We start from the raw sequence: 16,509 nt of genomic DNA, 5'->3' as shown, positions 1-16,509 counted from the left end.
TTATTATTTTTCTAATATGATTAAGCATGAGGAGTATCTAATGCTTAAACTTCTTTAATATGTGTAGATTTAATGGACATAGTACACAAAATCTCATCTTTGTATTTTCTATTGAGAAATGGTAGTTAAACCATATTCTTATACTCTTATACATATCTTATTAATGCAACTTCTTTCATGATTGATGAGAGAACACATTTTCTTATTGATTACCCACTTGTATGAAAAAACATTTCTCAATTTGATTCATCAAATTTTGTTTGGATTTGACCAAACATAAACCTAACCATTGATAAGTTTTCATGGAATAACACACTCATGTTTAAAGTGAATAAGAGCATGAACTAGAAGGAGAAAGTGAAGAAGAATTCTCACTTTCAATCTTTCCTCCTTCTCTTAAGATCACAAATCTCTTAGTTAGAAAATAAGAAGCAATATCTCCATGTCTTAAATTATATATATATATATATATATATATATATATATATATATATTTAAAATATTCATAAAATTTGTGAACCAATTTGAAACAGCATGACCTATGACCTGTATCTATCAATTCCATCCATTTTTAAACCAGCTCTTTGATTAGACTATATTTTTCAATTACAAGTCCTATTCTATTGTAGTATCTTTTAAAAAATGTTCTAATTTCTAAAATGAACTTCAAATGCAATGAAAATTTATTGGGTAGGGATTTAAATCCACAGAATTAGATATACTCTATTACTCAAATAATTCACTCCATTATATATTTAAATCATTCGAATAGAAACTAAATCTAAATTTATATTTTTTTTAAAAGGCTGGTTTGAATTTTTATAAATTCAAATTCAAATGCACAGTCTTCTAAAAAATATAGTTTTAATATTTATAAATTTGTTTAATGTAAACCCCATTTTTCAGTCTTATGTGTGTGTTTGGGTCTGGCCTCTTCGTAGGCCCAAGGCCAGCCCTTCAGTAGGACCCCTAACCCCTTCATTTCTATTCCATTTTCAGAAACCAGCTTCTGTTCCCTCTCTTCATCTCAAGCAAGGTGCTCTGCTAGGGCACACCATCTTTACGTCTTCAAGTTAGCAAAACTCCCCCTTTTTCCAGGTAAGCTGAGCTTTAGAGCTCCTGGTCCGTTCCTTCTCCTCTTCACTCCATTTAAGACGTGTGGGTCAAGTTGGGGTTAAGTTTCTTGACTTCGTTTTGTCCCTTTTGCCATGTTTCAGCTCATTCCTGGGGTTGTAGTACCCCTTAGTTCAGATCGGTTTGCTTTTGGTGCTCAATATAGAGGTAAGGGAAACTAGATTTAACCGTTCATTTTGTTGTTGGGTGTCTTGTTGGTGTGTTCCATGTTTAAAAGCTTGAGAAGCATGTTTAATTGAATGAAACTGAGTTGCATGTGTTTTTGGGTGTTGATCTGGGCTATTTTCGCTACTGCATGTGTGCTGACAGTGGTGAGACCTGTTAATCTCGCCCAAGCGAGCTCGTCTCGCCTAGGCGAGAATAACAGGGCTTTTGCCTAAGGTTCTGCCTCGAGGACTCGCCTAGGCGGCCATTTTCGTTTCTGAGCGACGCCTAATCTCGCTCAGGCGAGAAGGCCTCGCCTGAGCGAGATCTCGTGAAACCTCCACTGTCGCGCGTCTCGCCTGGGCGAGAATTCGCTGTTTCTGTGAGGACAGCATCTCACCTGAGCGAGTTCGCGAAGGCGTGCTCTGTTTTCCTAGCTGTTTGAATGGTCTGTTGCATGCCTTGGTTAGGTTATCCTTCCTAAATAAGATGTACATAAATATGCTTGGGTGTTTGAATTTTGTGAGTTTAATTGGCATGATTGGTATGTGATTTATCATGGATTGTGGGTTCGTAGTAACTTGACGTGAGAATTTGGATAAATGACCAAAATGAGCTGGGGAATTGTATGAGAAACATGATTCTGATTGTGAGATAGGCGTAATTCCATGAGTCCCATGGGGAGACTTCATGGTGGTGTGTAGTGTATATGTTAAGATATGGATTCAAGTAAGGATTGCATCCCGAAGCTCTAAAGGGTCAGCGAGTCTCAAGTAGAGGAAGCTGACCCAAGTGGTGAGAGTAACGGGAGGCCCTAGTCTATGGCAGGATAATGGCCTTAGACGTTTAACGGCTAACCTTGTGCGTGGTAGGGTGAAACCCATTGGCAATGGCTCTGCAGAGCAGTAGAGGCCACCACAAGTGCAAGCGTCCAGTGAATCCGATCTTGATATATTTATCCGGATAATTGAGTCATAGTGTCCTGCTTGTTTGCTATAACATGATGTTCTGTGCCTGTTGTGTTGCATGCTAAAGTATATTTAAGTATTTGTTCGTTGTATCATGATAAAAATTAAATTACACTAGCTTACCCTTGCATTTCTGTTTTGTGTTTGTGGTGTTTTCTCTTTTGCGATGATCACCCTTGGTGGGAGCAGATGGAGGAAATTCTAGGAGTAGGCCCGGTGGTAGCAGTGGTGCAGCTTAGGGTATCTGTCTATGTGATTCTCAGGGTTGGTCTATGGCCCTAAGTGCCTTTTGTAACCTCATGCTCTAGAGGAGCATCGCCTTTTGTAGAACTGTTAACTTTCTATTAGGTTGCCTATGGCATGGTGGTATGCCTAAATTTGTTTTCACAGTATACTTCTGGATGACTGTAACAGTTAACTTTTCTATCTTGTTTGTTTATCTGAGTGCTTCTCGTTATTATAACTGTGTGATACTTTATTTAGTAGGGTAATCTATTAAAATGGGATGTCACATTTAACATCGATTATATAATTGAATTTTTATTTTCAATTGTAAATCTAAAATAATTTAAAATCAAGGATAGTAAATATATTTAGTGGTTACTAAATTTTGTTCAACATAATAGTACATGATAAAAAAATTAAAAATAGTAATATTTAGTATGAAATGTTATATAGATAGATAAACATAGTTTATTAAAATAAATATTAATTAAAGATATAAAAATATATTACTCACTTTTACACAATTTCATTTATTGGATTTATTTGGTATACTGGGAAAATAAGAAGAAAAAAAAATCAAACATATTTTGTACTTTTATATTTATGCTTCCTTTTTTTTTCAATGATTATAAATGCATAACATTTTTTTCTCTCATTTCAACGCTAAACTTTTAAAAGAGTACACTGTTTACTTTAATTAACGAGCGAAACACACTCAAATTCAGGACATGTATACGGAAAACATGTATCTAATATAAACAATGAATTATTTTTTAAATTATTAATTAACTGTATGCATTTAATAAATATGAATGACTCCACGAAATTTTCAATCTAAAAATTATTCTTTGAAAATATATAATTATTTTGAATTTAACACAAACTTTGAAAAATATATCAACTTTAAAATCTACATCGAAATAAGTTATAAACATCCAAACTATTTTGTGTCCTAACAAAATAGTTAAATCTTTTTTTGGTTTTTAACTTTAGAATTGAAATTAGTTCTTTTACAAAATTTTGACCTAATTTAGTCATCAAACTTTAGAAATATGTGATTTAGTATTTTTAACTTACTTTTGTTAAATTTATTTGATATTTTAGACACGTTTTATAAAAATATTTTAATTAATATTGAAGCGAAAATATGTCAAACAGTGTAAATAATTAAAATACTATCATGAAATATGATTAAAACGTCAAATAAATTTAACAAAATTTGGTTAAAAAGATAAAATTCATGCATTTCTATATACGAATTATACGAATGACTAAATTGGTCTAAAATTTCGAGAAAAAATTAATTCTATAAATTTAAATAAAACTTGAAGGACAAAAAATATGTTTAACTTTAAAAATATGAATTTAAATTCAAAATCCAAACCATTTATTTAAAAATAGATATACAAAAGCTCAAACTATCATTTCTATTTCTAGAAAGTATAAATTTAGATTTAATTATTTGGATTGAGATTGAACTTTTGATTCCACTCTAATCCATGACCACCCTACTTTTAGGGATTTTTACTTCCAAGTTAAATCCTTCCAACACCTAATCAAAATCCTACAAACATGTCTAAATATTTAATCCACACTCAAAATTTCAACTCAATCTTCCATTCTTCATCAAAAGCAAGTTTGACCAATTAGGCCCAACCCATTTATTTTGCTTTATAATGGTTGAAACAGAGAGAGAAGAACCATTTGGCATTTTTAATCATACAACCAAAGCCATCCATAAGAGTGAATCACCAAAGACATGGCAACAACAAGAACATCATCAGCACCAACAACAACAACCTTCAAGTTCCTCACTTCCATCATCTTCCTCTTCCTTATCATCAAAGGTAATATGCTCTGTCACTTCTCCAAAGTTTTAATTTTTCTTCAACCCTTTTGCAATTTCACCATGATCTTCTCTCTAATTTCCTCTTTCTGCATAATTCTTAAAACTTTTTGATCAGGGTCTTGTGACTGTTCCTTGAACAACATCAACATAGGCACTGCAAGAACTGGTAGAGAAATAGGAGGGCAACCAGAGTGGAACGTTACTGTGATCAACAATTGTTCTTGCCAACAGAGTGAGATAAAGTTATCATGCAAAGGGTTTCAAAGCTCAGAAAGTATTGACCCTTCAATTCTTTCCATGGAAGGTGATAACTGTCTTCTTATCAGTGGAAATCCTTTGAAGGGTTTTGACACTGTTAACTTCTCCTATGCCTGGGATCTTCCATTTATCATGTTCCCTTTAAGCTCTGTCATAGGTCCTTGCACATAGGGAATACTTCAACACTCATAACTCAATAAGTTCCTCCTCTTTCTAAAATTCATCGTATTAAATTTCATGTATTCAAACAAAATCTTAGTGTTTTTGATCTATAACATTTAGTAAACCTGGTTCTTGGTAATGTTGTTTTGGAATATTAGTTTTACCAGTATATATAATAACATGTGAGCGTATATGTGATTATATGTAAATAATATCATATTAGTTAAATATCGAGTATCAAGATAAAGTTAAATTCTTTTGGAAATAACCATTTTAATAGGACTGATTTTTGTTGGTATAAAAATCTATTTATTCCAAAATTTATTAATAAGGATAATAATAATAATTGTGAGTAGATATAGCAATATCATAATAAAAAAGTTCCTTTTTTTTTCCAAAATTAATTAAATCTTATATGCTTAAATACTTTTTATTACTTTTATGATATTCAATATTCAATCAATATGTTAATTCGTTCCTAATATGTACTTTTAAATTAATAGTTAATTATATATATATATATATATATATATATATATATATATATATATATATATATATATATATATATAAACATCTTGATTGTTTGAAAATAATCACTATAATAAAACTATCAAATAATCATAATTTTATAATAAAAAAAGTTTAAAGACAAATTTAAAAACCAATTTCTTAATTAAAGATTAATTTAGAGATCAATTTTTCTGGTAGTCAAAATCTAGGTAATTAATATTAGTGATCAATTTAAACACCAATTTATAATAAAAATCATTTTAATTACTAATTTATAGATTAATTATATTTTTTTGAAACTATTTTAGTTACCAATTATTTTTAGTTTATAAATTGATATCTAAATTTGTCACTAATGTAACTAATTATTTATTGTCACTAAAATTGATCATCAATCCAGAATTTTTGTGTAGTGAGTATAGTCAAAATTTATAACCAAAATAACATATTTATTATTGATTTCAAAAAATAAATTGAAATTGTCTGGAGATAACAAATTTAATAGCATCAATTTTTTGGTATGAAAAGTTATTTAACCTACAATTTATGAATGAATATAATAATTGAGAGTGGATGTATATAGAAGGAGATGATACTAAAGACCTTTGAACTTGGTTGATTTAGCATATTTTTGTATGGTTTTGATAATCATAAATACTAAGAAAACAAAAGGACATGTAATATGATTTGATCCAGAATTAATTGATGATTGAATTATTGTTGTGGGAACTTTATATTGTAATGTTGTTACATATGTTTGTGGATATAAGCCATTTAAATGTCCTAATCCAGGAACATATACAGACTGTCTTTAAAGTTGTCATTTACTAATTTCTTTATTCTCTTTCTTTTTTGTTCTATTTTTTCCTTTTGGCATTATTAATGTATAGTTACGTAAGTTGGAAGGAAACATGCGACACTCAACAAACAATCCACATCCCTTTCAGAAATTTTTCAGAATTAATTGCAAGACAATAAATTTGTTATCAAATAATTATTATTCAGCATTACTAAAAATGTTTTTGAAACACAATTTAAAGTGTTAAATGTCTTTTTAGTTTCTATTATAGATTTTTTTTTATTTTAGTTTGTTAAATTTTTTTGAATTGTTTTATAATTTTTTTTTTATTCTTGTTATTTCATTTTCACCCATGTGGTATATTTTAGTTTGTCTTTGTACCATATGTGAATAATGTTTTGGTCCAATGAGCGAGTTAGAACAAAATTTACCTTTAAAACTAATTCAACATTCATATCTTCAAAGTATTTATTATGGACCTAAGACTACTCCTATCCATAAATACTTCATCTAATTCACTAATAAAAAAATAATGTTCATAAAAGTCTTTAATTATAATTAATAGAAACAAATACAGAGATCCAATATTAACCCAAATACCAAAATATAAAACTCTCATTATACTCTCATATATCTTTCGTGGTCTTAATCTATGTATTCATTAGTTACTCTTTTAAAACTTTTTTTTTATGATTTATATTTTTACTCTTAACCTAATATTGTATTTGATAAATAGTTTTTGAAGCGGAAGAATAATTTCAGTTTTCATTTATTTAAAATATCAGTAAATGATACCTTATTTATTTCTTCTTCTATAAAAAAGCATTTATATATTTTTATTTATTAAATTTGAAGATGATATAATTTTTCTTCAATTATATATATATATATATATATATATATATATATATATATATATATATATATATATTCTTAATTTAACTAGTATACAGAGGAAAAAATGTGTTAAAACATTATAAATTATAAAATTAAGAAGGTATAATTTCCTGTAAGAAAACTTTAATGAACTGTCACAAAGAAGTATAGAGAGTGTACTGAAAAATAAACCTTTTGAGAGAGTAACATTAAGAAAAAATATAATTAACATTGATTGAAAGAAAACGAAAAAAAATATATTAATGTGCTTCTATTGTAATTTTAATTTTAATATAATTTCCTTTTTTCAAAATATTATCTATAAATACTCTATACCTCCGTAATATAAAGAGTTTCCATTTTCATCTAATTATAAACACCATGTTCGATAAGTTTATTGACATTCATAAAATAACAAAGTTATATGACAAATTTCATTCTTGTTATATTTTTTGATTAATTGAAAAAACAGTTGTTTTATTAATACATAAAAATTTGTGTTAATTTTAACTAATTTTTTGTTCTTAATTTAATTATATCTTCAGTTAGTATTAATCTATTCTTTTTAAGCGCAAATTTCTTAAAAGTACAATGTTAACCGATGTTTAATCTATCTACAAGGACAATGAAACCTAGATGGATGCTGCGAATAAATGATCAATTTGATACCTTAAATTTTTTTTTCCCTAACAGTATCCTTAAACCATTACATTATCCAATGTCACCAGTTAGACAGCAACAAATTCTATAAAATGTCTGGTTGGCCAAAAAAACCAGAAATTGGCAAAATAATTTGCAGTGGTTCATCAATTTGAGAGTTGTGTTCTCGAAAAATTTATAAACCAAAAAAAGGATAAGAAATGTGTGATGAAAAGCTGGGAAAAAACATTTTGGATTTGAAGAATTTAAGAAACATCCTGAAACACTATGGTTGTTTTGCTCTGAGTTTGCTATTCCCAGAAATTTGTTCACAATACTTCTCACAAGCTGGGCCGCACACAGCAATGGTAGCACCCTTCTCTTTCAGACACACAGGCATGCATTGTTTGGCACAATCTGACAGAGTTTCAGCCCTTTCAACACTGCCCATGCTAATCACCAAGCACATCAACATCGCACCTATTGTTTTCTTTGAGATCACCATAATCTTGTTAATACTTTCTTTCTTCTTCTTCTTCTTTTTTTCTGCAAGATTTTGAAGCAGGTAAATTAAATTATGAAGTTCAACCATATTTGGTTTCTTTGCTTTGTTTATATGTGTGGATTAAAGGTAGCTCTTGCATGTGGTGAAGAGAAAACTACGACGATATTTTCAAATTTGCGGTAATCTAGGGCTGCATGCCATGTATAATTTTAGGAACCTACAAATTATGTGTAAATCATTTATAAATATTCTTTTTTTTTATGTGTAAATATTGATATATACTCTAAATAATTTTTATTTGGTTAAATTACTTTTTTGGTCTTTATTTTTTGTCAAGAAGTGTCAAATTGGTCCTCTAATTTTTTTTTGTCTCAATTTGGTTCTGGTGTTTTTTATAAATGATTTAATTTGATCTTTGTCGTTAGTTTTGATCAAACGGGGTTAATGTCAATGTCATGTGTCATTTTTTATTTTTTGAATTTTTGGATTTTTTTATTTTTTTAAATTTAATTTTCGTTTACATATGTCACTTCATAGTTGTACCACGTGTCAATAGTTATACCATGTGTCAATAAGTCTCGGTCTGGTCCTACATGGGTGAATTGATATAGAATTAATACTTCAATCTTGAGAATTCTACTATTCATTTATTCATGTATTTTTTTGGTTGCATGATTTGTGTTCCGTTACACATTAGATTTAATAATTACATTCAAACTCTAACAATATGATTTCAAACTTGTATTTTGTATAAATTTTAAATTTAATTTAAAAATATTTTCAGAAATATTTGATAAAAATGTTAAAATTATTGAGAATATCACCCTATCATTTATACAAAAAATAAGTTGAGTCTCAATATAAGAAGAAATAATATTGCTTTATTTTTTACAAAAATTATGATTAAATTAAAACTAAAAACAAATATAAAGACCTAATTGTGATTTCTTGGCATGTGGCACAACTATAAAGTGACATGTATAAAAAAATAATTAAAATTAAAAAAATAAATAAATCAAAAACAAAAAAAAAATTGACACGTGATATTAACTTTATCTTCGTTTTGTCAAACTAACAGCAATGACCAAAATAAATCATTTTCAAAAAAACTAAGACCAAATTAAAACAAAAAAAATTAAAAAATGAATTTGACACTTATTAACAAAAACAATGATAAAAAAAATAATTTAACCAAATAAAAAATATCTACGAATATATAAATATTTACACATAAAAAATGAATCTTTGTATACGTAAAAAAAAATTGGTATATATTTTTCACAAATACGGAATAAGACGGAGAGACCGTCAGTACCTCTGCCGGTCATCATCCCTAGATGCATTACTAACAATAAGCTTAATTGAAAAATATGCTATTAATATTTTTTGTTTGTTTACAATAAAAAATGAAGCAAAGTTGTTCAATGGTTATCCATAATATTATAAAAAAATTACATTTAAATATTAAGTAACCAACTTATTAGGACTCTCTTTCTACTAAGTAATAGATGATAGCTGGCAAGCAAACACATCATCCAAACTAAAAACATTACATACATATAAACTTGTTGGGTCACCAGCCCATGATTACCGAGGCCCAAACCCAAGCTCACCATGCTGAATCCTAAGTGGTTGAGTGATGCTTTTTCTTCCTGCACCTCATACTAACAAAAAAATTTAAAATACCATCTCTCACAGCATCACACTACTATGATACTATTGCAAGAAGAAGAAGAAGAGAGAACTCATAGAAAAACTTGTTCCAGAATTAAAGCTTGTTTTGGAATACATTTTATGCATTTAAAAAGAATTCTGAAAATTCTGTTCTAAAAAATTCTATTCCAAAAATCATATTTGAAAGATTTCAAAAACAAATAATCTAAAAATCACTTTTAAAGGAAATAAAATAGTCATTTTGAAAATAATAGAAGTGCAATTAGAAATTATAAGGATAAAGGAAGAAAAACCCTTGAATGATTGCTTCGGCCCATAGGTGTCTACATAGTCTTTGTAAGAAGGGTAGCACCAAGCACAATGGAGGACAAGGCACCTTCAAAATTTTTTCAATTTTCCCACAATATTCATCTTTGAATAAACAATTGGATTTTGAAATCTAATATAAAAATATGAAATTTGTTTCCCGATTATAATAAAATTCTTTTTTAAAAAATATCATATTTCGAAATATGGTACACAAAAGAAAAAATCTATACTTAAATTAAAATGCACCAATTTTAAAATCCGATAAAATAAATAAATAAAATTTAAAACATTTCAAAGAAAACTAAAACAAAATTTAAAAAAATACAAAAATAATATATATATATATATATATATATATATATAAAAGAAGTATTCTTTTTTGTCCACTTATTCCATTTTTACTCTCAATTATTATTTTAAAAATAATTTATCTATAACCGTTATTTTAAAAGCTTTTTTTGTCTTAACAGTTATTTTAAAGCTACTTTTGTGTACCTATTTTATTTTTCTAATTTTACATTTAACAACTATTTTAAAAATTAAATTATATCTCTTATTAATCTTAATTCAAATTTTTATGAAAATTAAAAAATACGAACACACAAGCGCGATAACGTATGTGTTTTTACTAGTATATATAATAGCGATTTTGGAAATTTGTGTAATACTTCAACTGAATTTCGAAATCTAGTAGTTTCTTAACTGAATTTCAAAATCTGGTAATTTTTTTATCGAATTTTCAAATTTGGTGGATTTTAATTTAAAAATTTTAATTTAAAAACAAATTTGACTTTTGTTTCGGGTGTAGGGACCAAGCGTCTATTAAGAACCACTTCAATTTTACTCCTTTCCTCTTTAAGTCTCCTCTCTTCACAACCTGCGATAGCTTCTTCACCAAGAAATCTTCCTCCTCGCTCGATCGGGGTACCTGTCTAAAAGACTCTGATGCTTAAGTCATCAGACCGACCGGTGTATAGGTATAACTGTAGTAATAAATGCAAATAAAAGATCCTCACCAACCTACCTTTGGGCCCTATTTATAGTTTCTGGTGGTATGGGCCTGTGATTAGGGTTCCTTAATCACGGCCCAATGATCCTCTAATCAAAATTACTGACTTGTTTAATGTTAATTAATCCAGCTGACTGGTCTCGTTTGGCCGATCGACCGATGGCCGCTTGACTAGGCTGGTTATCTTCTGAGTTTAACAACCTAAGTGAATAATTAATATATATGGCCAACCGACTGATGGTCATACGTAAGGCACTACGCGAATCACTTATGAGACTGATCGATCGATGGATCTCCATGGGTTGATGCGTGATCGACCTGGGGACCGATCAACCGACGCTCTTTACGAGGTAACGCGTGGTTCGTCTGTGGGACCGATCGACCGATGGTCCTTTACGAGGTAACGCGTGATTCGTCTGTGAGACCGATCGACCGATGGTCCCTTTTGGGGTAACGTGTGATTTATTTGTGGGGTCGATCGACCGATGGTACTTTATAGTTCATCTGTGGGGTCGTTCGACCGATGGTCCTGTAGGCAACCCCTCCCAGTCTTGTTCGATGGACCGGAGGACTGTGCGTTGTCGATGGCCTGATGAGACATACAATACAACTTTAATTGGGAAACGAATTTCATATTTATTTATGGAATTTTAAAATCCGGTAGTTTATTAGTTTGGGTGATGTGGAGTGAAGGTAGCGCAATACATAGATAGGAGAGAGGAGAGAAAGAAGGGTAATTAGTTTTATTGTTCAAAGTGATAGGAGTATTATGGGAAAATTGAAAAATAACGGAGTTGTAGAAAATTTGTTGGAGGTGCAGGGAGAAGTTTCCAACACAATGATGGCACGTATATTTAGGTTGAAGATTTTCTTTTTCACCTCCAAGTATTTATTCTGCACTTCCAAACTTTTCCCCTACCAATTATACCCTTCACACGAAAAAAATGTTATGTAAATTAGGTAAGTAGTAATTATTATTTATGAAATGTATTTACTATGTTTGATGTATATTTATTTAAAGTCTCGCACCCCAAAATCAATTTCAACCAACTCGAACGAACATTCTTCTTACAAAAAAAAAATTTAGTCACCGAATTTTGAAATATAGTTTAAGAAATCACAGGATTTGGAAATCTAGTTTAGGAAATCACCGTATTTGAAATTTCGATAAAAAAATTTAGTGATTTAGGAACTCACCGGATCAAAATCCGATTTTGAAATTCACCGCATTTCAATAATATCTGAAACTCACCGAATTTTGAAATTCGGTCAACTCTTCTCCCAAATTTCAAAATCCATTTACTTTTTAAAATTTTTTATTAGCTTTTATTTTTTAGTTTTTAATTTATATATATATATATATATATATATATATATATATATATATATTCTAAATATTAATTTGAATAAACATAAAAGTGTAATTCAATTAACTCTAGTTCAATTTTAATTTAATTTTATATAATATATTATTAAAAATATGTATAAAAAAATTAAATCAAACATAAATAAATAAAAATAACAAAAATAATTAAAAATATCTATATATATATATATTATTTTATTTTTCTTTTTTAATGTTGGTTTTTTTTATTTATCTTTTAATTTCTTTTATATAACATTTAAAAAAAGTTTAAAATTAAAAAAATGATAATGTATGAAAAGTTAAAAAAAATGAAAAAGATAATTGAAAACAAAATTAAAAAAGAAAAAAAGTATATATTAAAATTTTTAAAATAATTAAAATAATAATAATAATGTATTAAAAAATTAGAAAATTAAAAAAACAATTAAAAAGAAAATTAAAAAAGGTCATTAAAAAATTGGGGCTGAGGCTTACTGAGTGAATAAATAAAGAGAAAAATATATAGAGAGAAGGTAATTAATTTTTTTTACCTACCTATCCGTTAAAGTCAAAAGGTCATTATGAAAATCTTCAAGAAACATTAATATCAGTTTTCAAGTTAACATTTTCTTGTAATAATTGTATTTTTTATCAAAAAAATATATATATTTTAATAGGGACAATATGATTTCCCAACCCTCTTAAAAGAGAACAAACATAAAAAAAAATTGACAAGATTGAAACTTAACACATTCATCTACTATGGAATATATGTCCAAAGACAATCATTGTGTTTACTCATTTAACAAAGGCATTTCCAATTACAAAAAGGCATAAAACAATGTATAGACATATTTTTCTTACAAATTTCTCCCAAAACTTTCTTCCATTGGAATAATTGGGGTTCTTACTCAAGACATGCATTATGCAAAAGTAAATTCATTTACCACTCCTTAACATCTCATCCTCCCTAAATCAATAACGAACCAAAACCTGCAATAAAAAAATAAAATAAAAAATCAAGACAGTAAAAATCTTTGATCTTTAGTGCATGTTATAAGGTGACGTTCTATAAGTTTAATTAGTTGGATTAGTTGGATGATATTTACTTTTATTTTTTGATGTGTCAGCTTATTACTCATTTGTAAAGAATCATTAATTGAGTTTCAACTTTTGAAAAGGTATCTCAATTAGGTTCTTTGTAGAAAAAAATTATTAACACCGTTAATAGTATTAATATTTAGAATGACTTATAAAATTAAATATTTATATTTATATTAGAATTTAGTGGTAAAAGTCATAAATAAAGTTAACGACGTTAATAATTTTTATTTGAAAGGGATCTAACTAAAACAATTTTTCAAAAATTAGGACTCGATTGACACCTTTCTAAAAACGAGTATCAAACTGACACAAACAAAAATGAGTATTATCTAACTAATTAAATCACACTTATGTTTATCAATACCCTTTTGCTCCTAACCCAATTTACAATCTATGCCCTCAAATATTGCAGACACGTAATTAGACTAGTAAAACAATCAAGTCTCCTTGACTTTTAGTCATTGTCTTTTTGAATTTTGAAATCAAAGTTTTCCTTGTTAGGTTATTTTAAATTTTCGGCCAAGCTTTTAAGCTTTTATATTTAAATTTGCATTTGACTTTAAGGCACATTAGCTTAGGAATTTCATATGCATAAGGCTATAAACAGTCAATTCTTATGTTAGTAAACAATTTTGGAATATTAAATGAATTGTGAGAGTTTCTTAAAGTTCTTTAAAGAAAGGGTTATTTTCTTACATTAGTCTTATCTTGCATTATTGGATGACGACTCTGTGAAGAGTTATTTTGGAACTCCTTCAAATGACATCACATTTTCCGTTAATTGTATAAATCGTTCTTTTAATTTTTAATTTTTAATTTTATCTTTTCCATTTTCTTGTTCTTGTTTTTTGTTCGTGTCCGTCTTTTTTATCTTAAATTTGAGTTTTCACACTTATGTCATTCTTATATGTTAAATTCATCTTCATTGATAAATAAAAACAAATAAGGTTCTTTAATTCTAATTTAGCACACATAGATAAACTCTAATCAACATAACCCCTTTTTAACTTACCACACAACCAAGAATTCACTTACAACCAAATTTTATACCTTTCACATAAAATAACTGTATTTTTGTCCTAAAATCAACCTTCATCCCTCACAAACTTACCTCAACCTTTCACAATATTCCATCATTTTATATGTTAGTATAGACACATATTTTAGGTCCATTTACTTGTGACTTCTAGAGTTAACTTTATGTGTATCTATAACACATCTCTTGTAATATTTTATACACAGTCAATACTAAACAATCCCCTTCTTCATATATTTATTTACTTTCTACATGACATCAAGAGTCTCAAACGATCCATGATTAAGAAGAGATTCTTGCAGTAGTTTCTCTTTCCTAAACCCTAAGCCCTAAGCTATTTTGCAAATTTTATGATTGAGAAGAGGTCCTTGCAGTAGTTTCTCTTTTCTAAACCCTTAGCCCTAAGCCTCTTTTCTGCTTTGAGGTGTTTTTGGAGGTTCTGCATCATGTTTTTTTTATGTCATTTTAAGGTATTTGCAATCATCTAATATTGAGTTTATATTATGTTTTGTTTGTTGCTTCCACTATGTGGTTCACATTTCTATTTTGTATTCGATTTGTCATGACGACATGTAAAGATGATTCTCTTCAGTCTATTAGTGTGTAATTGGATGATAAAAATTATTCCTACTGGAGTTATGTTATGAAAAACTTTCTTCGAAGAAAGTCCATGCGGTGTTATATTTCAGGTGTTAAGGCAAAATTGATTGACACCAAATTCGATGATTATGCTACTACTTTAGAGGTATGGAAAGTTGATAACTCTAAAATAATCACTTGGGTCAATAATTCTGTCATACACTCGATTATTACTCAATTAGCAAAATTTGATATTGTAGAGGAGGGTATGAGATCACTTATGTCGATTGTATACCCAATCTAATTTTTTTCGAACAGTGTCAACTTGAGACATATATTCGTTCGTTGAAGCAAAATGACATGAACATTCGAGACTTTTATTCTGTCATGACAATCCTATGGGATCAACTTGCTTTGACTGAGCTTGTAGAATTGAGTGTTTTTGCACCGTATATTACTCTTAGGGAATCATAACTTTTGGTTCAATTTCTTATGGTCTTGCGTAGTTATTTTGAAAGTTTGTGTGGTTCAATTTTACATCATAACCCTCTACCTTTTATTGATGATGTTGTTAATGAATTATTAGCAGAGGAAATTAGACTTGATTCCCAACTGCAGACCAACATAACCTTGCAATCTCAAGGTACATCATCAACATATATATCTTCTGACAAATGGATCATTGACTCACTCAGGTGCCACTAATCATATGTTACATAATTTTCCTTCTTCTGTTTCATTATCAACTAACTCATCCATGTCAATTGCAATTGATAATAGCGAGTCAGTTCCATTATCTGGTATTGGTATCATTGCCACAACATTTTTGTCTTTGTTTGATGTTTACTACATACCTTGTCTTACTATGAATCTTGCCTTTGTTGGAAAAATATGTGATTTTGGAAATAATGTGTATTTAACTCCATCTAAATGTTTTGTACAAGACCGCACATCTTAAAAGGTGATTGAGATAGGTCATAGGCAAAGTGGACTATATGTCTTCTTCAATCATGTTTCTGCATCTCATTTAAATTTTTAGCATCTACATGAGACTTAGGTACTTTGGATAGTCATGATATTTCTAATTGTAGTGGTTGTAAACTGACCAAATTTTTTGCTTTACATTGTAATCAAAGTATTTCTTCTTCTCTTACTCCTTTTGATCTCGTGCCTTCTGATGTGTGGGGACCTCCTCTTGTACCCATAAAAAAGGTTCTAGATATTATGTCTCTTTCCAATGGCGGAGCTTAGAAGGCTTATAAGAGGCCCCATCCCCTAAAATATTTCAAATTCTTTTAAATATATTTAAAAAAAAATATTAGATTGATTTTTATTTCTTTTATAAAATATAATATTTAAGGTTAATAAATGATAAAATAAA

At 28.7% G+C, this 16,509-nt stretch overlaps 1 protein-coding gene across 1 annotated transcript; it reads left to right on the top strand.

Moving 5' to 3' along the window:
• The first annotated feature begins 3,956 nt into the window (after nt 1-3,956).
• Nucleotides 3,957-4,879, top strand: LOC114192211 (Beta-1,3-N-Acetylglucosaminyltransferase family protein). The gene is made up of 2 exons (XM_028081855.2): nt 3,957-4,318; nt 4,436-4,879. Exons 1-2 carry the CDS (start codon nt 4,231-4,233, stop codon nt 4,747-4,749), a joined length of 402 nt encoding a protein of 133 aa, XP_027937656.1. The 5' UTR covers nt 3,957-4,230; the 3' UTR covers nt 4,750-4,879.
• Nucleotides 4,880-16,509: the final 11,630 nt, after the last annotated feature.

Source organism: Vigna unguiculata, chromosome 7 (genome assembly GCF_037176805.1).
Source record: "Vigna unguiculata cultivar grain cowpea cultivar isolate G323 ecotype 2 chromosome 7, ASM3717680v1, whole genome shotgun sequence".
Taxonomy (NCBI): domain Eukaryota; kingdom Viridiplantae; phylum Streptophyta; class Magnoliopsida; order Fabales; family Fabaceae; genus Vigna; species Vigna unguiculata.
This window is presented reverse-complemented; position numbering and strand designations above follow the sequence as displayed.

Bases quoted from the DNA above. Each gene is read 5' to 3' on its own strand.
- LOC114192211 (XM_028081855.2), top strand. From the start codon at position 4,231: ATGGCAACAACAAGAACATCATCAGCACCAACAACAACAACCTTCAAG. The intron at 4,319-4,435 runs GTAATATGCTCT...CTTTTTGATCAG, and splicing joins CCTCTTCCTTATCATCAAAG to GGTCTTGTGACTGTTCCTTG.